Below are 26,797 nucleotides of genomic sequence, written 5' to 3' on the forward strand. Positions count from 1 at the left end.
TGCAGATCCCTATAAAGTATATGCATTACTTGTTATTCTCTACTAATAGTTCACCTGTTAAGCCCCAAGTCTGTTTTTCTGGTCTCAGGCTAGAAAATGACATTTCCAGAACAAATAAAAGGGGAACATTAATAATCTTTTTTCTCAAAGTAATGATAAACCTGTGAGTTTGATGTAGAATGGTCAGAATCAATATAGATGTTTTTTTATTTTAAAGAAAATTCAGATTGAACATAGTAAAAAAACTTTATAAATTATAGTGTCCGTCCAAAAAAAACGTTTTACTTATAGTGAAAACTACCCTTGGATGATGGGTTAGTAGACTAAAAGCTTTAGGAAGCCAAAGTACAACATATAATAATTAAAAAAAAACTCCAGCTCTGGGGTCATTTGGGTGGAAATGGGCGTTTTTGCCGGTTCTCTGGAACCCGTTGGTCCATGTTGATGATTCACATCTCTTTTGAACCGTTGGAGCCAATAGAATCGAAGGGGAGTTTCCACATACACACTAACGTTACCATTGAGAAGTGGGGGCTATGCGCACGCAGTTTGCCAAAAGCGAAACCTATCTTACGCTCTGAAATCTGAAAACTTAAAAGTAGGTTTATTGCTGATGGATTATCAGAAATCATTTCAAAGTGACACAGACACATTGGATTAACCTTCAGCAGCATTTTTATCATTTTAATGCCATTGAAGACAACTTTTGATCAGACAACAACAGAGGTAAGACATATTGCCGTGTTTGCTACCTAATGCCAGGTGTTGTGATGTCTGTTTTTGTTTCTAAGGTCGCAAGTTCTGATCATGGAGTGATGATATAGATACCTATCGATTCTGTGTATTCTCACGATGCTAATCGATACGTTGGATGTGCAGTTACGATAAGAAATAAGGGTTTTATACCGTGAGTTCTGTGCTAACGCCGTTCGCATTTTTTCGCTCAGAGCTAATTCAGAGGCTCAGCGTTAGCCTTGTGGTTTTTTTTGCTAAAAAAATCATCAGTTAGCTGAGTTTCTTCCCGTTACATGGATATGAAACATTATGGCTATTTTGCACATCCCTTTCAAGATTTTCAAAGGTTTATTGACATATCATATACACAACTACAGTGTAGTTATGCAATGAATAACAAATGTGGGTCGCAGGTTCCTCAACAGTGCATTACAAGACATCTATCAATATGTGTGTATGCCTCCACCATTAAACTGTCATATTCGGCACATGTATTACTATCTACATATATCTTATAAGAGTATAATTCATATGTATAATATCAGTTAAAATAAGTGCTTCAACATAGTTAACATTGCAGGAAAGCAATATATTACGTTAAGTACTTTGTCAGGCTTAATATTTATCTCTAGATACCCCCGACGCTTTTTTCTTATTTAAAAGAAAACCTAAAGTATTCTTTAATGTTTAAATAAAGGTTAATTCGTTTTTCTGTTTTGCACATCATCCTATTAATATCTTATAGCCACTGGTCACGACATTTAATCTATTGATTCGTGTTCACCAACACAATTTTCCCCTTTTTTTCGTGTCACACAGAACAATTTTAAAAGCAATGTATTTCTATTGGTAGTATGTTTCGTGCCTGCAACACGTATTTTTGTCCGGTCCGGTCTTGGAAGACCGGAAGCTGTGTGGTTCATAAAAACATTTTCTTTCTCAATATCAAGCCACGATTATTATTATTTTTTTTTAAATGTATAACATCTGAAGATATGTAGTTTTATGTCTTACCTTTGCTGTTTTGTGATCAAAAGTTTTGTTTAAGGGCATAAAAACAGTTAATCCAATGTCTCTGTAACTTTAAAATGATTACTGATAATGAATGCTGTCAAAATTATCGCGTTAACGGCGGTAATTAATTTTTTGAATTAATTGCGTTAAAATATTTAACGCATTTAACGCATGTGCAGAATGGCCCGCCCCATACATCGCACCAGTGGCAGCGCCAGGGTATGGCTGGGGTAGGCTACACCCATACCAAGAAATGGCTTAGCCCCACCATGAAAAATGATGTTGAATAAAGTAAGCAAAATAAAGTCCGCCAACTCGCGCCGAGTAAATTGCACAGACAGCAGATAGTAAGATTCATTTCAGAAGCCACTTGTCTGGAAATACCGAAGACCAGAAACGGTTTTGAATTTTTTTGTCACGTAGTGATCGTCTTCTCAATAGAACATCTTTGATAATGTCTTCTGGCCAATCAGAATCAAGATAACGGCATGGTGTTGTTGCAGGAAGTCCCGACGGAGATACTTTTGCTATAGTACAGGGGTGCACATAACTGGTACGCAGGTTATGTGCGTAATCTGAAATGCGTACCGTCACTGTCACAACGCGCATTTGCGTACCGACGTACTTGTGAAGCTTTTCCAGAAGGCGGTAAAATCACCGGACGACAGAGTCGGTCTCCGTGTGCACAGACAGGGCTGCTGTTAACGTCGGTCTGTACAACGGAACTGTGTCAAAACTACGCCAACCGGCTGCGGAGGGAGACTCCCCCCATTCACTGGAGAACTGCGCTAAAACAGCTGATCACAACGTTCACGCTCTGTGGTCACGAAGTACTCCACTAGCCGCCCCCCCTGTCGACTTTCCTGAAGTACTCCCCCCGTTGATAGAAATCAACACGTAATGAATTAAGACCCCAAGGTTTGATAATTGATAGGTGTGTGGGCTGTCTTTCATTTTGACACACAGAACATTTTTATAATAAACATAGATACTGTATGTTAAATGGATATATCCGCCTTCTTTCATTTATCTTTCCATTCCCACAACAATATACATAAAGCAATGGCATATTTTGGACATTGTTCGAATGGTGATTAATCATGATTAATTCATTTTTAAGCTGTGATTAATCTGATTAAAATGTGTAATCGTTTGACAGCCCTACTGATAATCCATCATTACAATTATAAATAATAAACGCAATATAATGGTTAGCCGACCAGAGCTTCCGGTTTAGGAGGTGTGCACGCAGCGTCCCGTTTTAACTGATGTTTACATGGATTTATGAACTGCCCCTAATTACCGCCCCCCTTCCACACACTCATACCTGCTTGGTATGACATTACAAAAATTACATTAAATAAGAAATACAAATTAATTACGATAAAATGACTGTTGTTTAATCTTCACATCATGTAATCATGTCTAACATTTTGAGCACCAAATGATTGAAAAGTATCGAGAAGAGTATCAAAAAATACCGGTATCGATAAGCAGTATCGGTATTGGTATCGATAACATCCTAACGATACCCATCCCTATTGTAAATAATAATGTAGGAAACTGACTGGGAGACATTACGACAGATTAGACCTGGGTCAGACATGAAAGCAGAATAAGACTTTACTCATGTGTTTATATGGCCATTATTCTTTTTTCCCAAGAAGTTCAATATCAGTCTCTGGAGGGGTTTGAAACCAGGGTTATTTAATAAGCACACCTGGTCCTTTGTTTAAAATCCTCTACCAATAGAGTTAATTCCTTTCTCCTCTCTCTCTGCACATTTCTCATCTGACTAATTTTTATTAAAACTTAAATCTGTTCTGGATTCTCCACAGATATCCAGGATCTCTCCCATTCTGCTCCGGCGGCACTCACGGATATGACAACGATGCAGAGAGCATGCACGTGAGAACTGAAACTATGTTCTATAAGCCCTCCATACATTCTGCCTAATATTACAATGTGTAGAAAAGTATCTGCATCATTTCAATTGTTTTCTCTCTGGTATTCAATTCGTTTTTCATTTCAATCATTTTTAAAATGTTTTTTATTGTCTTCACCCTATAACCCAACATGGCAAATAAAGGTTTCAAATGTCTCCCTCCCTTTTTTCTTACAGGCCATGTTTGTCAGTTACGGACCCAAGTTCAAGAACGTAACAGAAATTGAACCTTTCTCCAACATTGAGCTATACAATCTCATGTGTGGTGAGTCTATGGGTCAGAGGTCGCATTAACCAAATATTTTCCATCTATGATTTTTTTTAACAATGACGGAAAAATCTGAAAGCATTCCGTAATTTTGACAGATTAGAACAAACTCGGAACAGCGCCAAAGCTTCTCCGCAGCGAAGCTCCGGTGTTATGCCGTGTTATGCATGCCCGCCAAAAAGGAAATGATACCGTTTCAAAACCTAACTTTGCCGTACAAATCATTGAAATGTCTGTGAGTTTTTTGGCTTTACGCTGTGTGCTCCAGCGAGGTGCAGTGGGCATGCATAACACGGCGCCTCCCCCTGTTGACAGTTCACTAGCTTGCTCTCTCTCCCCCCCCCCCTCGTTAGAGTTGTGTAAAGGCCGACGGGTAATACTGGATTTTGACGAAAATGCTACGATCCTGTTCGTCAAAATGACAGGCAGCGAAAATGTCTAGCGCAACCTCTGCTATGGATGTTTCTTATCTCACTGTAAGCATCCAAGTAAACTGCAGACTGTTATGTGTTTAGTTGGGAGTATAATCGATAATTTTACTTGTGAGAAACCACAGGACCTCAACATAGACCAAAGGCTACACTTATGCAATGCTAGATTTCCGGCTCTGAAAACCTTGAATTGAAAATATGAACTGTTCACAGTGGTCTACAAAACTAAACAGTCACTGTTCCGTGCAGACCTTTTGCAGATCACTCCAATTGAGAACAACGGGACCCACGGCAGTATGAACCATGTCCTCAGGGAACCCTATTTTATACCAGCGCATCCTGAAGAGCGGAGTGGACCGACTAGCTGTCCTCTGATCAGCCTCAACCCTACAGACAGCCTGGGATGCACATGTGATGCCCTGGTAGGTATTATCACAATGAAATTGCCTAGTAAATAGAATATGTGATTGAAAAGTTTCAGTTTAACTATTCAATGTTAACAAAAGTTACTGACCTTATGCCAAATCTATGGTGGCCGACAGGTGCACACACGCTACAACAGCCCAAAACACTTTTCACCATTCGGAGAAACGCGCTTCAAAAAGGATGCAAATAAAAAAACATGTAAATAAAAAAACAGTTACTATGTGAGAAAACACATGCAAATGAAGAAAAATCTTCATCAACTTGACGAAACATGCGCAGCTTGTTTTTAAAAGCACATTATAAATGAAATGCTGCAAATACAAAACAATGCAAATGAATAAACGTTGCAAGACGCTCAAAACACAACAAAATCAGGGACGCTAAAAAGTGATGCAAGCAGTGTAATGGATGCTTCTGGTGCAATGGAGTCCAAACACAACAAAACACGGGAGAGCTGGAACTTGATGCCTAACAGCTGAAGGTTTATTTTATGTTCGGCCGGAGAATTGACAAAAACATTTGCTGCAGCCACGAGGCGACACAGCGATTGCCCAAAACAATTCTGAAGAATCTTTCCCCTAGTCAGAGATTTGAACTAGTTCAGAAATAATAAATCAACATTCTTCATGTTAAGACTAAACAAGCAGGGCAACAGAACTGTTTGTCCATAACGTAAGGTTGTCTGCCAGAGAGACTTGCACATCTGTTATGCTGGACTAATAGAAAGAGACAGAGCTGCCTCTATGTGAGAGAGATAACAGAAACTCCCCCAGGCTACATTCCGGAGCCATGAGGACAGAGAAACAGAGTAAATAATGAGGACCTAGATCAAAGGCTAACACCTAAGCTAAAAAAATATTCCTCAACACACAGCTGGGACCGGAGCGCTTGTTGATGTTCAGGGATTATAAAGTTGGCCAACTGAACTATTATTGGAGATGTACCTAAAATGTAACTTCTTCTTCTTCTTCTTCTTCTTCTTCTTCTTCTTCTTCTTCTTCTTCTTCTTCTTCTTCTTCTTCTTCTTCTTCTTCTTCTTCTTCTTCTTCTTCTTCTTCTTCTTCTTCTTCTTCTTCTTCTTCTTTCGTGTAACGTCAGAGGTCCAACTCGGTGTCGTGTAGCCATGCCCGCATCTCTGGTCCTACGTCGAAGAGGATGGCTTCCAAGGGTGGTCTATATAAAGGGCAGGTGGTTATTATATGATCGGCAGTCTGTTCAGGGTCACCGCACTCGCATGCAGCACTGTCTGCCAGGCCCCACTTCTTCATTGATGTTTTGAAGCGACCGACCCCAGTTCGTAGACGGTTTAATGTAACTGTTATTGGCTTATTCTAACAATGTGATTGCAGATTAAATGGAGCTATATTATTGATTCGCTATAAGCTAGCTAGCTAATGTAGCTAACCTAGTTCAACAGCACCAGGTTCATTTTCCTTAACAGTAACTAGAAAATGCATCTCCTGCAGAAAATGCGTGTAAATGCTGTAAACTGTGAACATTTGTGGCTGAATTTAGCTGAAAATGCAGAAAAAGCTGAATATGTTATTAGCTGAATGGTAGCTGCTTTTAGCTACAAAAATGCAGAAAAAGCTTAATATTTAAAAGAAAAGGTTTAAAAAAAGGTATAAACAACAACAACATGTATAGCCTTGATGTCCTGAAAGAGCTGAATAATGTAATAGTTGAATGGTTTCTGCAGCTGAAAATAGGCTGAAGGAGTTAAATATCAGATGTAAGTAGTAGTGAATGAATTTGTTTTAAGAAGAGAAAAGAAAGTAATAAGGCTTGGGAAAGCAGCAGAATATTTTGACTGCAAACTTTTCGACTAAAACCATACGTCACCAATAATGTATCAAATATGTGGAACCTGTTGAAGTCAGTATGAAGTTTCCATCAGACAGAAAAGAATATGCTGAGACAGTCTGTTAAAGGCCATTGTGTTTGTTTCTGTGCTAAGCACCTAATCATAAGAAATAATCATAACACCTGTGTGAGCCCAGAGATCAAAGCTTTCAATCTGCCCAGCAACACCATGGTTACCAGCTGCAGCACTGAGTGTCATTAAGAATGCATTGAGGATCATATCTGACAATTTTGCCACCTGTTCAAAAACTATCGCTCTATCAAAAAATGAACAGACCGTGAGCATCAGGGAACCCCAATGAACTGATATATGTTTGTTTTTTGGGTATTGTGTGGTAAATGTGATGATGAGAGCAGTTTGTCTAAAGTGTACTTCTCTCTCTTCTAAAGAAAGATCCGGATTTTTTTAACATGGGAATCAATTGGGAGCTGGGTGGAGTTTTTGTCTCTTCATGCCCTCAAGAGGCATTTTGTTTAATTTGTTTTCTTAATTTTTTTTAAATGTTCCAACCTAGAAGAGGTTTTGCTACATTTTTCATGAAAAATTATGTCTGAGAAGTGTAGGGTTTGGGAATTATGGCAGGTTTAAAAAACATTTGGGGGAGAATTTCAAACACTACTGCACTCTGTTTTGAGATCAAAGCACTCTAGACTTAACGAGCTGCGCAATACACACCAATGTTAAAATCTGAAAAAGGCCTCTCTAACAAGCTCCAAACTAAGTTAAATATCTCAAAAAGTGTAAAAGATATCAGAGATATGAATCAGAATTGAATAGCTGAAGGTCTTGTGATCGTTTTAAAGTTGGAATGGAGTCTCAAGCTGAAAGTATGTGGAAGGAGAAGCATTTTGCGTAAGGTGTAGGATTTTAAGAGTCGTCCCATTGACTTCCATGTTAAAAAAAGAGTTTAAAAGCTGAATATTTCAAAAAGTATAACATATTTTTAAAAAGTTGAAGGTTTCCCATCAATTCCTGAAAAGGCTGAATAGTTTAATATTTGAATGGTTTCTGTAGCTGACAGTAAGCTGAAGTTATGGAGATCCAAAGTATCGGTTGAAATAAGTTTAAGGGGAAGAATAAAGATTCGAAGAACTATAGTTGAATGCTGTAAACAGCATTCGCACTAATAAGGGGAAGAATAAAGATTCGAAGAACTATAGTGGAATGCTATAAAGCATTCGCACTAATTAAAAAAAAATGCCTTTGCGGGCAAGTTCTGACAGTATTTGTATGATACTCTTAGTTATGAGCCCAATGCCCCAAGCCTAACTTGTTGCTACATGCAAGAAAACAGCCTTTGTTTCCCCTTATTTCCTAAAAAAAAGAGCCCTTCCCTGTTTCCTAGCAACAATATGAACAGCTCCATTTTGTAATATTTTATTGTTTATGATGTGTCACCAAACCGAAACAGACCAACCCAACATTAATGAACTCTCTGTTGTCATAATAATAATAATAATAATAATAACTTGAATTTATATAGCGCCTTTCATAACCTCAAGGTCGCTTTACAAAGAAACATACAAGGACAAGACATAAAACATAAAAATATAAACATAAAACAGGGGGCAGAAATGGAAGTGTAAGTGGGGGGGGAGATTGAGTTATCGTTGGAACGCGATGTTGAACAGATGAGTTTTAAGGGTTGATTTGAAGATGTTGAGAGAAGGGGCGTTGCGGATTTCTGCAGGGAGGGAGTTCCAGAGGCTGGGTGCAGCGACACTGAAGGCATGGTCCCCGAAGGTGCGGAGGCGTGAAGGTGGAATGGAGAGCAGGCCAGAATCTGAGGATTGAAGGGTGCGGGATGGAATGTATGGGTGGAGGAGATCTGTGAGGTACTGAGGGGAGAGGGCAATGGCGGGATTTGTAGGTGAGGAGGAGGAGTTTGTAAGTGATGCAGGACTTGACCGAGAGCCAGTGGAGGTGGAAGAGAGTGGGGGTGATGTGCTGCCAGGGCTTGGTGCGTGTGAGAACCCTGGCAGCTGAGTTAGTTCCTCTGTTGTCTGATGTCTCACCTTTTGTACTGTGCTAAAAATAGATATCCTCTGTTCTGAATAAGAGCTGTTCTAACCTCAGCTGAACTTTATTTAAAGTGCACATATCATGCTATTTTTAGACATATATTATGGTTCTCGGATATATAAAAATTAGGGCTGTCAAACGATTAACATTTTTAATCAGATTAATCACAGTTTAACAATTTATTAATCATGATTAATCACCATTCGAACTATGTCCAAAATATGCCATTTATTTATGTATATTGTTGTGGGAATGGAAAGATAAATGAAAGAAGGCGGATATATCAATTTAACATACAGTATCTATGTTTATTATAAAAATGTTCTGCGTGTCAAAATGAAAGACAACCCACACACCTATCAATCATCAAACCGTGGGGTCTTAATTCATTACGTGTTGATTTCTATCAACGGGGGAGTACTTCAGGAAAGTCGACAGAGGGGGGGGGGGCGGCGGCTAGTGGAGTATTTCGTGACCACAGAGTGTGAATGTTGTGATCAGCTGTTTTAGCGCAGTTCTCCAGTGAATGGGGGGAGTCTCCCTCCGCAGCCGGTTGGCGTAGTTTTGGCACAGTTCCGTTGTACAGACCGACGTTAACAGCAGCCCTGTCTGTGCACACGGAGACCGACTCTGTCGTCCGGTGATCTAACCGCCTTCTGGAAAAGCTTCACAAGTACGTCGGTACGCAAATGCGCTTTGTGACACAAGTGACGGTACGCATTTCAGATTACGCACATAACCTGCGTACCAGTTATGTGCACCCCTGTACCAGAGCCATATTATTACTATTATATGGCTCTGCCCTGTACTACAGCAAAAGTATTTTCCGTCTGGACTTCCTGCAACAACACCACGCCGTTATCAAAGATGTTCTATTGAGAAGACGATCACTACGTGACAAAAGTTTTCAAAACCGTGGCTACTGAAATCAATCTTACTAACTGCTGTCTGTGCAATTTACTCCGCAAGTTGGCAGACTTTAGTTTGCTTACTTTAACATCATTTTTCATGGTGGGACTAAGCCATTTCTTGGTATGGGTGTAGCCTACCCCAGCCATACCCTGGCGCTGCCACTGGTGGCACGTATGGGGCGGGCCATTCTGCACATGCGTTAAATGCGTTAAATATTTTAACGCAATTAATTCAAAAAATTAATTACCGCCGTTAACGCGATAATTTTGACAGCAGTAATAAAAATATATAAAAACAGGCCTATGATGTGTTTCTCTCAAATTACAAACAGATCATGCATTTCAGACATCCCTCATATCCCTCTATTCCAGCCCTGTTTAGAGAAACGCGGATTTTGGGTCCTTAGCTTGAAAACAAAAAAAGGAGGCGGAGCTAATGCCTGATCAGAATTATACCGGAGATAAAGTTACATTCTGCTGTGATAAAACGCCATCCTTTTCTAAACCACATCAAGGATTATTTCTGAAACAGTATGGAGCTAAAAAAAAACACAAGGTGAGTTCCTTTTTTTATTTCCTGCTTTTTAAACACATGTGCTCTCCAGTACAGGTTAGCTCTGAGTGTTAGCGAGGCTTGCTAATGTAAACAAATACCATATTACGTTCAAAACACGTCAGGCATTGTTTCTGATAGCAACTCTCTGTGGGTCCACCATCCGAGATTACGTAATATCGGCAGCAAATCTGTATCCGCACGTTGTTTTTAAAATATGTGGGTACGGAGGAAAAGAGAAAGGGTTTTATTCTGACGCTGCCTGAGTTCCCCGACACACCGGGGACACATATTTATGTATAAAATACATCAAAAAATGCATTTTGCATGATAGGTCCCCTTTACACTTGTTCTGCCTAATTGCAAAGTTCTTGGCACAGAGAGAGCCGTTCCTCTTAGCGGTTTTATAAATAAAAATGCTTGCAAAACTTCCCAAGAGTGTCGTATTTTCACAATAATGTTATCCCTTATTATACTGTGGTTTTCACTGTGCTTCACAACACATGCTTAGTATTCAGTTTTTGGGGAGTTTCTACATGCAAAGAAATGTGTCTGAAACAAACCGAACAAAAAGGTGCACTGTAAGTGCAATTCAACTGAAAGCTTTTAAATCTGGCACATACACGTAGAACACAAATTAAAAAGTACAAATAACTTAATGGAGGCTTACAAAAAAACTATTGGATATTAAAGGCCCCATGACATGGCCATTTCTACTGATCCTAATTCCATTGTTGAGGTCTACTAGAATAGATTTACATTGTTCAATGTTCAAAAATCACATTGATTTCTCATACAGCATCTCTGTATAGTATGTGTATTCACTCTCTGTCCTAAACGGCTTGTTGGAGCTCCTGCCCCCCCTCCCTATGAGCCCACTGTGCTCTGATTGGTCAGCTCGCCCACTATGTTCTGATGAGTCCACCACCATTACAGCGGAACATCAGTGATTATGTGTTACAATGGCGTTTGATGACAACCAGAAAATGACACCAGTAATGACAAACAGATGCGAATGCTGCGTGGGGTCTGGGTGCCGTGTTGGCGGGACGTTGCAGTGCCCGCTGTTCCGCTCATTGAAGATCGAGGAGCGGACAGTGTGAGCTGTATTACTGGTGTTGTTTCCTGGTTGCTCCGTGTGGTCTGCGAGACTGTGAGACATTGCGGAACTCAGCCTGGCTGTTCGCCACACAGTTCTCCACACACTCACAGCCTGAGAAAAGATAAGGCTGAGTGAGTGTGTGCCGACGAAACTCCGCGGAGGAGCGCGGCTGAGAAAAGATAAGGCTTACCCCTAGATTCCACCGGGTGCGTCTGCGCCGTGTTACGGCTGCATTACGGCCGCGTTACGGCCGCGTTGCTGCGCTGCGCCATTCACAGCGATCGCGGCCACTCTAGTCAATGGGTGCTACTCCACCAGACGCGCCGCGTTACGGCTAGAAGCGTCCCAGAAGCGTCCCAGAAGCGTCTTGGCGCTGGGCTCCACTAAAAATATGATGCAAGTCTATTTTTTACGCGAGGCATTGCATAGCGCCGGGCAGGAAGTGGACCGGTCAGAGCATCCAGTCAATCCCCAAAATAAACGAATCTTGCAGACCCTATCCCTCCGTAGTCTTTCAAGTAGGAGGAGAAATGCCAGCGTTCTCCTCCGGTTTACAAGCACTGTGTAAATTAAATATATATAGAATAATTATGATGATGAATGCATTTTTTTGCCACTAAAATACAGCAACACATCTTTGATGCATGTCGTTTATAACTGGAATATTACAATTATTATTAACTTTGTCTGCACAAAGTAGCCTGTCCAGGAAATATGCCCAAATAAACAAAAACTGCGAGCCGGCACGCAAGACGCTTCGCTTCGGAAACGCTTCTGAAACGCTTCCGGTGGGTTATGACGCTGGACGAGGTCGGACCAAAACCGCGGCGCCGACGGACCAGGTGGTATCCCAGGGTTAGTGAGTGTGTTTGTGTGAGGAGCTCCACGGATTGGTCCATTTGGTCATCGTTACATCAATTAGACCAGGAAGAAAAAAATGGAAAAAGTAAATGGAAAAAGCAAAAAACTCCAACGAGGGGTTCTGGGCGTTCTGGGCATCACGGCAAGACGTGAACATGTGACGATTTACCATGCTGGGAGACATGAAGATGTCACGATTTCGTCCCTTCAAACGTGACAGTTACACGGTATTGTTAATGGCCCAACCAGTGGAGATATACCCGTAAATGCCAAGCAAATGCTACCCCGACGGTTGGTTGTTATTGTCAATATTAATATAATAATGATTTATTTTGTAATAGTCACACTCGATTACGCCGATTTTCTTGTTCTTGTATTTATGTAAGGAACTGAATCAGCCAGTGACAACACGTTGACACGAACCTGTACGAGTAAATATCCAGACCTCAATGCTTATATTTTATCAACAAAGAAACACCTGCATCATCTTGGGCTCATCTTTGTACAAGTGCCAAAAATGCTGCAAAATACAAATCTGAAAGAAAGAAAAAAGAAGCTACATAACACACAAGGGGACGGGTATTAACCGGAAAAGAATGTCATGGGACCTTTAAATAGGGCTGTCAACAGAAGCCATTCATCTGGAAACCTTAACAAGTTTGACCCAAAGTGACAGCAGATGTTTATCATGAAAGCATGGCGAGAAGGCAAAGAAAAGCGGAGGATTCAGCATAAAATACATGTATTTAAAGTTTTTTAAACTCTGACTTCTCTAACAAGTTTGTCATACATTACTTTATTACAACACCACATTTATATATCTGTACTTGTTTGACTTCGCCCCGAATAAAGTAAATACAGTATTTTAAAGTGGACCTATCATGCTATATTTGAACAATATATTGTAGGGCCATACCTATATAAAGTATATAAATATAGTATTTATTTCAAAATACCAAACTGCATTTTAGCCATGACTCATTTCGCTCTATTTGCTCTTTCCAGCCCTGTTTTTGCAAGGGCTGATTCTGTGACGTAGCTTTAATGCAAATGAGCTGCAGCTGACCACGCCAGAGTCCTGCATCGGGTCGGGTACCTGGGGTACCCGACGGGTGACCCGCAAAAAAGGTGATTCGCGGGTGGTATTTTTTCAAACGCTTTTTTCCAGGTTCGGTTCTGGGTAAAACAAAGATGATGCGGGTCGGGTCGCGGGTATTGCATAATAAATATATTAAAATAATAATAATTTAGTTTAATGTTTAAATCCTCGGACCTCTCCCCCGCAGGAACGTGCATAATCATAACCTCTGCAGCGCATCAATCTGCTGCTGAGCGCGCCACATTCGAAATGGCTGAGGTGAAGCTCTCTAGTGGAGAATACAGCATTTTCAATAACACTTCCTCAAGAGCGAAATCCAACGTCTGGGAGGCTTTTGGTTCCTAGATGGAGAAAATAACCAACATCCCACGCTTTTTGAGACAAATATGCCACTGCATGTGTTAATAATTGCACGTTTTCACTGCTCATATGCGGGTTCGGGTCGGGTTGCGGATCTTGTGCCGGCGGGTCGGGTTGCGGAACTAATTGGCAATATGTGCGGGTAGCGGGGCGGGATCGGTATTGCACGTCGCGGGGGCGGGAGCAGGTCTTGAAAATCAGACCCGTGCAGGACTCTGGACCACGCCCCCCAGAGCGTGCTCTGAGATCAGCTGCTGGCTGTCAGAAGAGGGGGAGAAAAAGAGATCTCCGTCCTCCGTGTTTTATTCTTATATGATTATATAGAGTCATTATTTATTTGCTTTAAAGCTCAGTCACTTTTCTAATTGTTTCCGGGAGAGTTCAACTTTAACGGACATGTTGACCGGCGAAAAAATATCTAACTGAGACTCTGCCGCACGGTCCCCTCGTTCCTTGGAAGAGGCGGAGAGGTGGGTGTTTGTCATCTGCTGGTGGACTACCGGAGAGAATTACAGTGCTTGCCTCGACGGGGAGGGATTGCATTGAATTACAGCAGCAGGAGGCGCAAACGCTTGCCTCGGGGAGGGAGAAAAAGAGCCACAGCGGAGAATAAACAGAAGGGCAACCATGCGCGGGAAATCTTCTTCGCTGCTTTTGTGGCAGACTACAGCGCCACTTACAGGCCTGGCATATGTACTACAGTGTCTCCAGTGCTTTCGAGCGGCACTGGCCGGCCGTGGCCCAACCCCCCATTCCCCTGATAGGTGGAGAGTGGCCCATATAGGCGGAGCGCCTCATTCCTGACGTCAGAGAATTTTCAAAAATGTATCAGTCTGTATCAGACCCGTTGCAGAAAAGAGAGAGAGTTGTGTTTTCTGACACTTGGTGAGTTTCCTGACACACCGGGGACACATATTCATGTATAAAAGACGTACAAAAGTGCATTTTGCATGACAGGTCCCCTTTAAACTTCATTGTTATTTTGATCATGAACAGAATGACATTTACTGAACCTGTAACGGTAAACTCCTAATTGTATGCAGTTACAAGATATAGTCGTGCAATTCATGGATGATTTTTTTTCTTTCAATAACGTTGCTTTTGTTCCCTATGAGGCATAAGGTCACTTCCCAGCCAGTCTCTCTCAACATGACATTTAATTTAAGAGTAAAAGATTGTCACATACTGTGATCGCATGGGAAACTCAGGGGAACGTGAGGTCAGCCTTTTCTCATCCTAAAATAGAACAAGAATAACAGACGTGGAGGCAGTTTGACTTTGAGCCGGCTACACTAACAGCAGCATTTCAGTCCTAGCTATCTGTGATGCCAGCTGGTGAGAGGCACCAACTGAACATTTTCTGAGCATCATTTACTGTACGCTACATAATACATTTTCACAAAACCCCTGTCAACTATAGGATTAAATGGCTATTCCATTGATTTACTATTGCACTTTCCAAAAGTTGTGAAACAGAAAAAGGGTCCTGACTTTGGCTGACGTTTGGGTATATCTAGACATACTCGATCATACAATTCCCATCACCTCAAAAGCGCCCACAGGGTGGAGTGACTCCAATGTAACCGCGCATGACCTAACGGTTATTTTGTGACTCAACTCAGAGCCACAGGAGACACTATGCAACAAGTTTTACTGGATGGTGTCGCCTTGTATTTTGTTTTCTCAACAATAACATTTCCTTGCAACGGTAAATCTGGGAAAAGTAAATTGAGCTTTGTTAACTAGGTTTTCTTAGAGTCTTCATTAACCTAGAAAAAAACAGTGCTGTTAACCCTGTAAAGCCCAAAAATAGAAAAACATTAGAATTATTTTTTTTTCACCTTTCAGATGTTGTTGTAGGGAGCCTCTGGAGCAGAAATGAAAGAGTTTTCACATTTTTTACGTTTTGGTAAGTTTTTAGCGAAATATTGTAATATTGCAACGTTGGTGCTTAGGTGGGAGCAGAATTCCTGTATTTCTACTCGCATTGTCTGAATAAATATATTGAACAGCTAAGGGTTGATTTTCAGGATTGATTGCTTACTGAGCCCTATATCAGTATATAGCATGAATAATAATCACACATCAGTCATATTTTTTATGAATAGTCATTTATTAATTATGAATATGGTAGTCCAAAAAACAGTTCCTATCGTCAGAAAAGCACAGACGGACGTCACACTTGGTGCATTGGGTGTTTGTGTCCCTTTACTGCAGTGTCTACACAGCGTCCTCTCTTGGTCTTCCCTGGAAAATGTGCCATTAGGTCCTTGCGTACATCCAGTGGAGGTTGTGATCTCTTGGATGGGGCCCCGCTTGGTGGACTCCCATCACCTGAGGATGGTCTCTTCTGAGCGTTCAACGGGCTCCTTGATGTCACCGTCGGTGCTGGGCTCCCGTTGCCTGAAGATGGTCGTCCTCTCTTTGATGTTTTCATGGGAGTTGTGTTCACCTGATTAAAACAAAAATACATTAGGATACAAGTCAAAAATATTACAGTGAAATATAAAAACATATTCCAAACGGCAAATAGCAGAAATGCATTCTTACCAGGATGAGAGAGGATGCTAGATCTGTCTGAAACTGTCTCCTGTTCAGGATCTCCTGCTTTGCCGTCTTTAGAGCTCTGCAGTCCCGCTTGTAGAGGAGCCAGGCGTTGATCACAGCAAGGATGATGTTGTGCCAGAAGATGTACACGTACCAGCGTCGGGACTTCATGGGGAACTTATATTTGGCCGTAAACGAGTCCAACAAATCCACACCTCCCATGTACTTGTTGTACGTAGCCACAATGGAAGGCCTCTCAACTTCTACGTAGGTTTTGTTGGCTTTGTCCCAGCGTTGAATGTTCTGCACAGGGTGTGGTCCAGCAAAGGATGAGAAAAGTGTGACCGCTCTGCTGTCATACCATTTAACAGCACAGATGTTGTGGTTGGTCTCCACTCGGCTTGATGCTGCTGAATTTCCCCTTGAAAGGAATCATCATCTCATCCACAGAGTTGTGTTCTTCTGGTACCACCTGCAGCATTTCTCTCTGAATGTATCAAGCCAGGGTCTGAGTTTCCAGAGTTTGTCTTTCTTTTCCATCTCTGACACTGTCAAGTTGTTGTGAAAAATTAATTAATATGTATCAATAATACATATGCTTATTATATTGAATCTGACAAATCCAGTCCAATAAAACAAAGATGTTGCTTGTTGGAAGATTCTGAAGTTGTGTGAGTATGGCCAGAGGGCAGGACCTATAAACACATGTACAACCCAATAGCATTGTGAGGCTGAACAAAATTACCTATTGACTATGTAAATGTAGTCTTTACTTTTTTAGGATAGCTTAAAGTAATGTTGTAAAATTACAACAGTGGGCCTTACAGGGTTAAAGTAGAGTTGCTGCTGCAGACGTCTGTTTTCAGGTTTGGTTCTCCAATCTCCAATCTCCAATTGTTTGTGGTTGGCATGCCAACCACAAACAATTGCTTAAAAACTGCAGCTGTTCAGGATTACAGACTTCTCCTTGACACATTATGTCGCAGAACACATTTATTAATTAAATAGATGCATCTTACATTTGCGATGTTAGTTAAAAATAAGGATTATGACCTATTGAATTTAGTTTTTTTTCCTTTTCTGCCACATTTGCACATAGTTAGCTAACTTACTAACTAACTTACTTACACACTAAATATGGTGAGGTTACGGTAGGGAAAAACTTTGTTAATAGAAAATAGATTATGGCTAGATATGATTAGGGAAAGGCAACTAAAACCCTTGATTACATAAACCACGATTATGGTCGGTAAATTGGCAGATGCTTACTCTACTGCAAAAAGTTATTACACAAACCCATCTGCACCAAACCAAACATTCGTATTTTTCAACTCACTACTTTGCCCCTAACGACATCCACTCAGTCCTTTTTAATGAGGGATGGAAGCTGGAAAGTAGTTAAAGATATTTTCTTTTCTTTTTTAAGTATATACGAGGGGGTTTTAATTATTCTTTACCTTAATAATCCATGAGTTCCTTTCTACAGGCAAGCATATATATCAGCTTTTTTTTTTTTTACTGAATTATGGGATTGGATACTGTTTAAAAATGGAAATGGACCCAAATCAATAAATTCATTAACATCATTTGTTTTCTCTTGTTCTCTTTAGAGTGACAATTCAATCAACAGCCGTCTGAATCTGACAGCAGAGCAAGGTGAGGAGGTTCACTGGCATTTAAAAAACAGTTATTCTGTACCTTAAATGTATCTTAGATCTTTTCTTTTCTCGAATTTTGGAATTTAGATCATTTCCTTTAAATCAGGCTATTTTAATTTGCAATGATGACGTGTAACATCACATCTGATTGCATTGATCAGTCTCATTTATTTTCCCTATTCATCTTCCTACTTATTTTCCAGAATTGTTCAAATCACTCCTAAAGGACAATGTAAAGGGAAGTGCACTTTTTTTGTTTTATCAGAGTTTGCTGCGAAGAAGAAACACTTTCCGGAGGGCCGCCCTCGGATGCTGCAGCCTAACAAGAGTTACTGTGTCCTCCCCCAGGAGGGATTCATCACCGCCTACAGCCTCACAGCCCTGATGCCTCTGTGGAGCTCCTTCACCATCGACAAGCCAGTGAGTGTTTCAATGGAGAGGGAGAACATATTCTGAAAGGTTTGCTTTTGTTATGTGGTGGAACTGGTTCCCCAAATTTAAAGTGACCAAGAACAAGCCAGTGAACAATTTCCCAACTGCATGTAACCAAAATTAGCCGTCAAAATGAAAATATTTCTCCTTAATTAACACTAAAAGAGTGGATCACATCAGTCCGGTTCTGAAATCTCTACACTGGCTTCCAGTCGGCCAAAGAATTGATTTTAAAGTACTATTGCTAGTTTTTAAATCTTTGGTTTAGGACCAAAGTATATTGTTGAACTCCTGCATAATTACGAGCCATCAAGGTGCCTCAGGTCTTCTGGGACGGGTCTGCTATCGGCTCTGAGAGTAACAACAAAACATGGAGAGGCAGCATTTAGCTATTATGCCCCGATACTCTGGAATAAACTACCCAAATCATGCACGTCCGCAGAAACGCTCACTATTTTTAAATCGACACTAAAAACATATCTCTTTGCCGCTGCTTTTAATTGAGATGCTCATATTCGAACTACAGTATGCCTTTTAAACATGTATTGTTTACCTGTGGTGTTTATTTTTATTATTTTATTATCTTTGCTTTGTAATGTCTGTTGTAAAATTGTATAATGTGTTTTTAATGTATTTATTCCTAAAAAGTATTTTAATTTGTTTTGTAAAGCACTTTGAATTGTCGCGTACAGAAAAGTACTATATAAATAAACTTGCCTTGCCTTAATTATGATAAAATGCTTGTTTAAAAATGAACAAATGCCTTTTCTAAAATAACTTAACAGCTCGTCGATGATTAAGTCTGTATGAAGGTTATAAACTAAATTATAACGTGGCCATGAACTCTAGCAAGAATATTATAAAAAAGGCACAGACTTGTTAAAAGGCCCTAAGTTAAAGGGGCCCTATTATTCTTTTTTGGGTATCCCTTTCCTGTCGTGTGTTATATAGATTTTGCATGTAAATGGTCTGTAAAGTCTAAAATCCAGGTGAACTGAATAACCTCCAATAAACCCAGGGTCAATGTGAAGAAAGCCTACCCTTAGTGATCGAAAACTGGAGAAGTAGATGTGAACCAAAAAAACGTACAACTCAAGAATTTTCCCCATGATACGATATCAGTATCAACCTAAGAGGAGTGGACATTTTACCTTGGTAATGCTTATTTTCACTTTCAAAGAACATTAAAGTCCAGACCCACTTAGCCTTTAGTAGTGCATTCAGGTGTATCACAGGATCTTCGATATCCACTCATCATTGAGGTGGATCTGATGACATTGACGCATTGTGAATGTTTTTAATTATAGGTCTGGTTGGTCTTTCTTGGCTTGATGTCAGTGGTGTTTAATTTATATGAATTCAACATTGATAAACTCTACTTAATTCAATGACCATAAACTAATGCCAAAAATCTGCACAGTTTTCTGCATTTTTCTAATGTTTTTACCTACTTAGTTCCAGTGAAAATAGATAAATATCCAGATTAGCTAGAACTCAAAGCGTTGGCGTATCAAACAAAAGAAAAGCACAGAGTTACCAACATCCCTGGAAAAGTTCTGTTTCTTGGTAAAGAGACAAAGGGACAACTGTTGGGCTAGAGCTCATTACTGTAACTAACTTAAGTTTACGTGTTCCCATTCCTGTAGAAAAACCTGGACCCGTTACCACCGGTTACACCAGACTGTTTGAGGGCGGACGTCAGACTCCCAGCATCCAACAGTGCCAGATGTGACCACTACATAGCTGCAGGGAACCTGACGACCGCCTTCCTGCACCCACCAAGTACGCGCATACCTCACACAGGCACATACTTTCACAATGTTTGGTTTGATTCTTAGTGTTTAAAGGGATGTGAGCTAATACATTCAGAACTGACATCAAGAGTCTCAGTCAGATAAATAAAGTACACAACTAGATCATTAGATTTCTGGTTTAGATTTGTGAAACACACAAAATATTGCATTTTAGGAAGATTTAAGCTACAGTTGTTGTTGTTGAAAAGTAAATGAATTATTTAGTGGAAGTGCTGATACAGCATTCCAACCATCTGTTATGCTACGCACAAAATTCTTTATTATTCCGCCGGGTTATTTTGCACCTCTTCTTCTCCCACATTCCACATCGCAGAAACTCCGTACAAACATCAAAACGTTCAGCTCGGTCGGGAATCAATGGCTATTACTTTTCTCATTCATAACTTTCATAATTCCAGAGATACATCCCATAATTCATCACATTTTTAACATGGAAGTCAATGGAGAAACTATTCAGACTTGAACAATCTTCATGCGACTTCAACTGCTAACTGCTCATTCATACTTTCACTCAGAAACCTCATTCCAACTTTAAAATGTTACACATCTTTCTGACATTATTACTTTTAAATCTGATTCGTACTTTTAGAGATATTAAACATTGTTCAGACCTTGGTAAAGAGGCCTTCTTCAGATGTAGAGTGTGTGATGTCACAGCTAGAGTGGAGGACAGATTGAAATTAGCCTTCATATTTTCTTTTAAACCTGCCATAATTCCCAAACCCTATATTCCTGAGACATCATTTTTCATGAGAAACGTAGGAAAATATCGTAGCTTGAAAAAAACAAACAAATAAAAAACAAAACAAAACAAAATGCCCCTTGAGGGCATGAAGTGACAAAAACGTTCAACATTCCTCCATTAAACCCCATTGTAAGTTCAGCCTCATCTTTCCCCACGACAGCAGCCGCACACCTTTAGTTAATCTGCCAAAAAGGCCACATTATTAACCCGAAAGTACACAAAAAGCACACTTCAGATGAGCACACTTCAGCTTTGAAATGTCACTGATATCTGTTACGGTTCTTCAACAAAACGTTCACATGTAAGAGGTTTATCTCTCATTCAGAACAATGGAAACCTTTGATCTCTGGACACCTCGTTAGCTCAAATATAAACACCTGTGTCATGGAACACGATGATGTCATCGCTCCAACTGACACGCTCAGAGCAGCAAGACTTCAGATAAAGGTTAACACAGCTCTACGTCAATTATGGGGTGTCATCATATGCCATTTACATGAAAACGCATCCCTCGCCATGAAACACGATGTCGCTGTAACTCCAATGGACACGGTCCGATCGTCCCCAAACTTCGCTTATATGACTGGTCCATGCCTCAACAGCTCTACGCAAAATCTGAGATCTCACCATAGGCTGTTTCCATGGAAACGCATCCCTCGCCAAAAAAACATGATGTTGTCGTAACTGATATGAAAATGGTCAAAACACCACCAGACTTCAGGTGACAGTTAATGGTCCAGCCACCAACATGTCTATGTGCCATTAGTGAGTTTTCCTCAAAGTCTGTTGCCATGGCAACGCATCCCTCGCTGTAAAACACGATATTGCTATAACTCCTATGAAAATAGTCAAAAAGTGCTCAAACTTCACGTGTGCTAACTGTCCAGCCGTGAAGACATCTACGTGACAGTTTTGAAATGTCTTCAAATGCTGTTGCCATGGCAACACAATGCTCGCCTTGAAACACGGTTTTCTCATAACTTCAGTAAAAATGCTCCAAACGGCACAAAACTTCACAGGTTTGGTAACGATGCAGCCAAAACAACTAAGCGTATTATGGAGTGTCATCAAATACCGTTGCCATGGCGACAGATCATTCATCATCAAGTTAGTTCAATAGTTTGCAGTTCAAATATTCTGCTGCTTTTCCAAGCTTTTTTACTTTATTTTCTTCTCATCACACATTCAAGCCCCCAGTGTTCATGTATCATTTCAATCTAAATTCTTCACTTTCTTCTTACACATTACATTTCAGAATAGCAATTCAGCGTCAGCTTTTCAGCATAAAGCATTCCCACTAGCAATTTCTTCAGGAATTGCATTCTCTAGTTGGACCTGATGCCCTAACACTTATATTAGACACATCACACTGTGTTTAGGTAAGATGATGCAGGAGAGTGCCTGATTTCTCAAAGGTGAGGTTGAGGTTTAACTGTGAACAATTTTAAACCATTATTTGAAAGATTTAAAAGCTGTAAACCCAAAAGTAAGTGAGAAGATTGTAGAAAAGTCTACAGATTTTGAGAATTGTATAAAGTCTTTAGAAATAAACTCACTAATGGATTTGAGCGGTTTTGGTGCCCGCTAAACCTTACCAAGTAAGACAAAACGAAAGAGAAATCTGCCTCCCTAACTGTGCTGCCAACCTCAAGTTTAGATTAGATTAGATGTAACTGCCTTGTCATTGCAAATAGTACAAGTTCTGAGGCAATGAACCAAATATTGGTTCACAATTTGAAATTCAGAGCAATAATATAGCAGTAGACAGCTATTTTACCACATAAAATATATGGATGAAAACATTAAACATTGTCTTGTAATCTTGTATTTGTATACTTTGTTTAGATATAGGCCTATGTGTGGCTAATAGCCACTGCATCATCTCGGAAGAATAACACATAGATGCAACATATTTAACCTTTGTTGAAAAAAAAAAAGTCCAAGTCCAAAAGATAAGTGCTAATATCCACACACAGTTGCAGCAAAATTATTAGCATCTTAAGAGTGTTGGTGCTGAAGAAGAAGGAGTAATTGCACTCAAATGTAAAGCTTTATGAGAATATGTTCACTTTTAATATCATTACCACAATATATTTTATGAATCAGACCCTGGATTTTGGCATATTATGGGTCAAATCAATGCAAGGTATGGTCTAATTCAGCAGCAGCAACAATGCATTCTTGATGTTGCCCCTCTGTATTTACAAGCTTACAACAATTATTCCTTTCACAATTTTATCACATCCTATAATGACAGTTTATTGCTGTGTTTTTGCAGATTTGAATGAAAAAGGGGACCAGAAGTATGATGCTCTACTAATGAGCAATGTGGTGCCAATGTACCCCGAGTTTAAAAGTAAGTTACTGCTTATATCACGACAAAAATTACAGGCTTACATACGCAACTCTGATTTGTTTCCCTTTAATTTCCGCTTTACTTTCCTATTTTAGAGATCTGGGACTACTTTCACAACACCCTATTGAAGAAATATGCATATATTTATAACAGCATCAACGTGGTGACAGGACCCGCCTTCGATTACAACTACGACGGACAATGTGACACTCCAGAGCAGATCCAACAGTATGTGAAGTTTATTTTTGTTATGGAAGTTAGTAGTATTGCAGTTTTTTTTTTCTGGAACAGACAGCCTTGATTTATGAACCACTGCGAATACTTACTTTTTGTTCCCGTTTAAATTATAAGAAGGGCACATGAGATCTTTGTTCTGATTATTTTTAATTCATGTCCTGTGTTCAACTTAATTGGTAATGATTATCTTATGAATTACCTTAAGCACTGGGTTTGGCTCTGCTGAACCGTTTTAACATTTTAAATTGTTTTGTTACCATTGTATATCATACATATACAAAAAGAATTGTCCTTTGGTGTTTCTCAGGGATCCTGTCATGGTCCATCCTTTTTTGCAATATGTATCCTAACTTAATGTAATATCATCACTTGATATAAATTACATTTAAACCAACATTGCTTATGATGTATGCTTCATCACTAATACCATGAGCAACAGACTGCAGACACTTTAAAAAATGGTCAGAGGCTAAAAAGATTCCTTTTTCTTGTGTTGGTCAGAGCCAATGACAGCCAATGACATGACCCTACACAAATCGTCTATTTCAAAAAGTTGTACATTTCCAACGAATAAGACTGTGTTTTTATTTGACTACAGGTTTGTGTCCGGCACAAACATCCCCATCCCCACACATTACTTTGCAGTGTTGACCAGCTGCAAGTTCAATGAGCAACCTGTAAGCGAGTGTGCTGGCGAGCTGCAGAGTGTTTCCTTCCTGCTACCTCACTTATCCCACAACTCGGAAAGCTGCAAAGTAAGGAACAGCAATGTTTAAATAACCTTTTTAAGATTACACAATCCTCCTCTTCCATCCACGTCACATTACACCAGACAGATAAACTGAAACTCTTTGTACGGTTCAGTCCGAAACTGCCTCCCTTTGGCTGCTTTTCATGATCAAAGCAGCAGTGTCTTCTGTACCCATGTGTAACAGTCAATATGTTCCCTTTTACTGACACTCAGGAAGTGAATGTACTGTCAGGTAATGAAAAGACCAAAATGAACCATTGTGTCTGCGGTCCAATCTTTGCCATTTATTACAAAAAAGTTGTCTTTGAATCCAACAGTGATTAAATAATGGTATGAAAAGGTCTTGATTACCTGCTAGTGCTACACTGATTTTAACATTCATTTCACCACAACACGTATGTTTCTAGAGGCTGTGTTTGTTGTGAGGTAGCGTGAGAGGTGAGACCAAAACCAAAGAATTCAGGAGGGTTAATTTGATTTCTAAAACCTTTTTTCCACATGAAACCTACGGTGGCCGTCAGGTGCAAACACGCTACAACGACCCGAAACACTCAAAAACAATGCAAATATAAAAACAAAAATGTGCCAAAACACATGAACATTTTAAAACATCTTCCCCAACAGGAGAACACATGCGCAACATTTAGAAAACATTCACCAACATGAGCAGGGTTTACTAAAAGCGCTGAAAATGAAAAAAATGCTGCAAAAAACTCAAAACACAACGGAAACAGGGACACTAAAAAGTGACACACACAGCTGGGACTGCAGTGCTTGTTGACCTTCGGCAGTTATAAATTGGCCAACTATCACTGGAAATGTACCTAAAATGTTGTATTGACTTATTTTAACAATGTCATTGCATGATTCCTTACGAAATTATTGCAGATCTGCTGCAAGCTGGAAAGCTAATGTAGCTAACCTTGTCATTTAAAATATACTGAGAAAACACTTACAATTATGAAACAGACTAACTCTGAAACAAGGACAGTAAGCCAACTCTATAATCTCAAACAAACCCTCCAGTCCGAGCTATGTGCATCACTTTTTAGTGTCCCCGTCTCCGTTGTGTTTTGAGATTCTTGCAGCATTTTTTATTTGCAGCGCTTTGCATTTGCAGCCTTTTCTTGCAACACTAGTAAATCATGCGCATGTTTCAGTAAATTAGTGAATGTTTTCTTAATGCTGAGCATTTTTTGTCATATTGGTGAAGATGCTTTCCTCATTTGCATTTTTTTGGGCACATTTGTATTAATTTGTATTGTATTAGTTTCTCCTAATGGAAATGTTTTGGGCAGTTATAATGCGTTTGCACCTATCGACCACCGTAAAAAACACTTACTCCTACTTATACTCACATACGCATGAGTTTAACATTAATTTCAACCTGTGAAAAGACAAAAAAGACACAAGGCTAAACACTAATATTAAACTTATATGTTGAAAGTAAAAGCAAGACAAATACAATTAAATCATCATCAAAGGATAGAAAAGGTAATTACAAAGAACACAAAAATATATAAACAGTATGTGAATAAACATTACTTCTCATTCCAGACATCATTGCATTTGGGAGGCAATAAATTATAACTCAAGCCCCACTACGGTGACATAAGGATACACAAAGGAGCCTAGACCTTTCAGAATATTTCAATTTCTGGTAATCTTGCAATACAACTCAACAAAATGCAAAGATCTTGATGATTTATTGGACAAACCGATTGGTGAAGATACATTTTGTTCATAGTGAGGCTTAGTTGACTAACCAGCCCTAGCAGATACAGTACAGTACGCCAACTCTAGCCTTAGACCGTTCACAGAACAGGAAGCAATGCAAAGGAAAAAAATGTAACTAACACTTAGAAGAAAGACATATTTTGGAGACACATGATCACAAACCTACAGTGAAACTTCAATTGTTCACTTTTTTTTGCACCGACAGAGTATAGAAGCCGAATCTCAATGGGTGGAAGACCTCATGTGGTTCCATCAGGCACGACTCAGAGACGTTGAGTGGATCACAGGATTGGACTTTTACCAGGAGAGCGATCGACCAATCCCAGAGCTGCTAAAGGTGAAGACCCGCCCCACAGCTGCTATTCACAGAAAACTATAAAATTGCTATTTTCCACAGAGAAAACACCGGGATAAATATATTATACTGTATGTGCTAAAGTAATGTAGTGAATAAATAGTCTTGAATTATGCTATCCCTTTGTGCTGAAGATTTGTGAGTGAAAATGCTTATTTAGTGGGAATGCTGATACAGCATTCCAACTATCTGTTATTCGACGCAGAGATGGGGTTGTTACTAAAAAAAAGTAATATATTACATATTACTTTAAAAAAAAGTAATATATTACACTACTTCGTTACTCTCTACATAAAGTAACTCGTTACTTTACTCGTTACTTTACTCGCAGGGCCGGCCCGCCCCTCCCTGCAGGCAGATCACGCAGACTGCTAAAGTTTCAAATGCATGTGTTCTTTGCAGGTGTTTGTTAAGGTTTGATTATGACTGATTTTAGTAAGTAACGAAGTAACGTGTGTCGGGGCAATGTTAGTAACTGTAGTGTGATTACAAAGTAACGCGTAACACCCAAATCTGATTCGACGCACAAAATGCTTTATTATTCCGCTGGGTTATTTTGCGCCTCTTCTTCTCC

The 26,797-nt window shown here is 39.8% G+C and overlaps 1 protein-coding gene across 1 annotated transcript in view; it reads left to right on the forward strand.

The window, feature by feature from the left end:
• LOC117455459 (ectonucleotide pyrophosphatase/phosphodiesterase family member 3) overlaps window positions 1–26,247 on the forward strand; it is a 58,383-nt gene extending 32,136 nt beyond the window's left edge. Inside the window, exons 15-24 of the mRNA XM_034094978.1 lie at window positions 3,588–3,657; window positions 3,872–3,959; window positions 4,643–4,815; window positions 17,749–17,794; window positions 18,062–18,216; window positions 19,875–20,010; window positions 23,066–23,143; window positions 23,239–23,371; window positions 23,979–24,135; window positions 26,074–26,247. Coding sequence (XP_033950869.1) covers window positions 3,588–3,657; window positions 3,872–3,959; window positions 4,643–4,815; window positions 17,749–17,794; window positions 18,062–18,216; window positions 19,875–20,010; window positions 23,066–23,143; window positions 23,239–23,371; window positions 23,979–24,135; window positions 26,074–26,247 — 1,210 coding nt within the window. The remainder of the gene's footprint in view (window positions 1–3,587; window positions 3,658–3,871; window positions 3,960–4,642; window positions 4,816–17,748; window positions 17,795–18,061; window positions 18,217–19,874; window positions 20,011–23,065; window positions 23,144–23,238; window positions 23,372–23,978; window positions 24,136–26,073) is intronic.
• The last annotated feature ends 550 nt before the right edge of the window (window positions 26,248–26,797 follow it).

The sequence above is a fragment of the Pseudochaenichthys georgianus genome, chromosome 11, assembly GCF_902827115.2.
Source record: "Pseudochaenichthys georgianus chromosome 11, fPseGeo1.2, whole genome shotgun sequence".
NCBI classification, from domain to species: Eukaryota; Metazoa; Chordata; class Actinopteri; order Perciformes; family Channichthyidae; genus Pseudochaenichthys; species Pseudochaenichthys georgianus.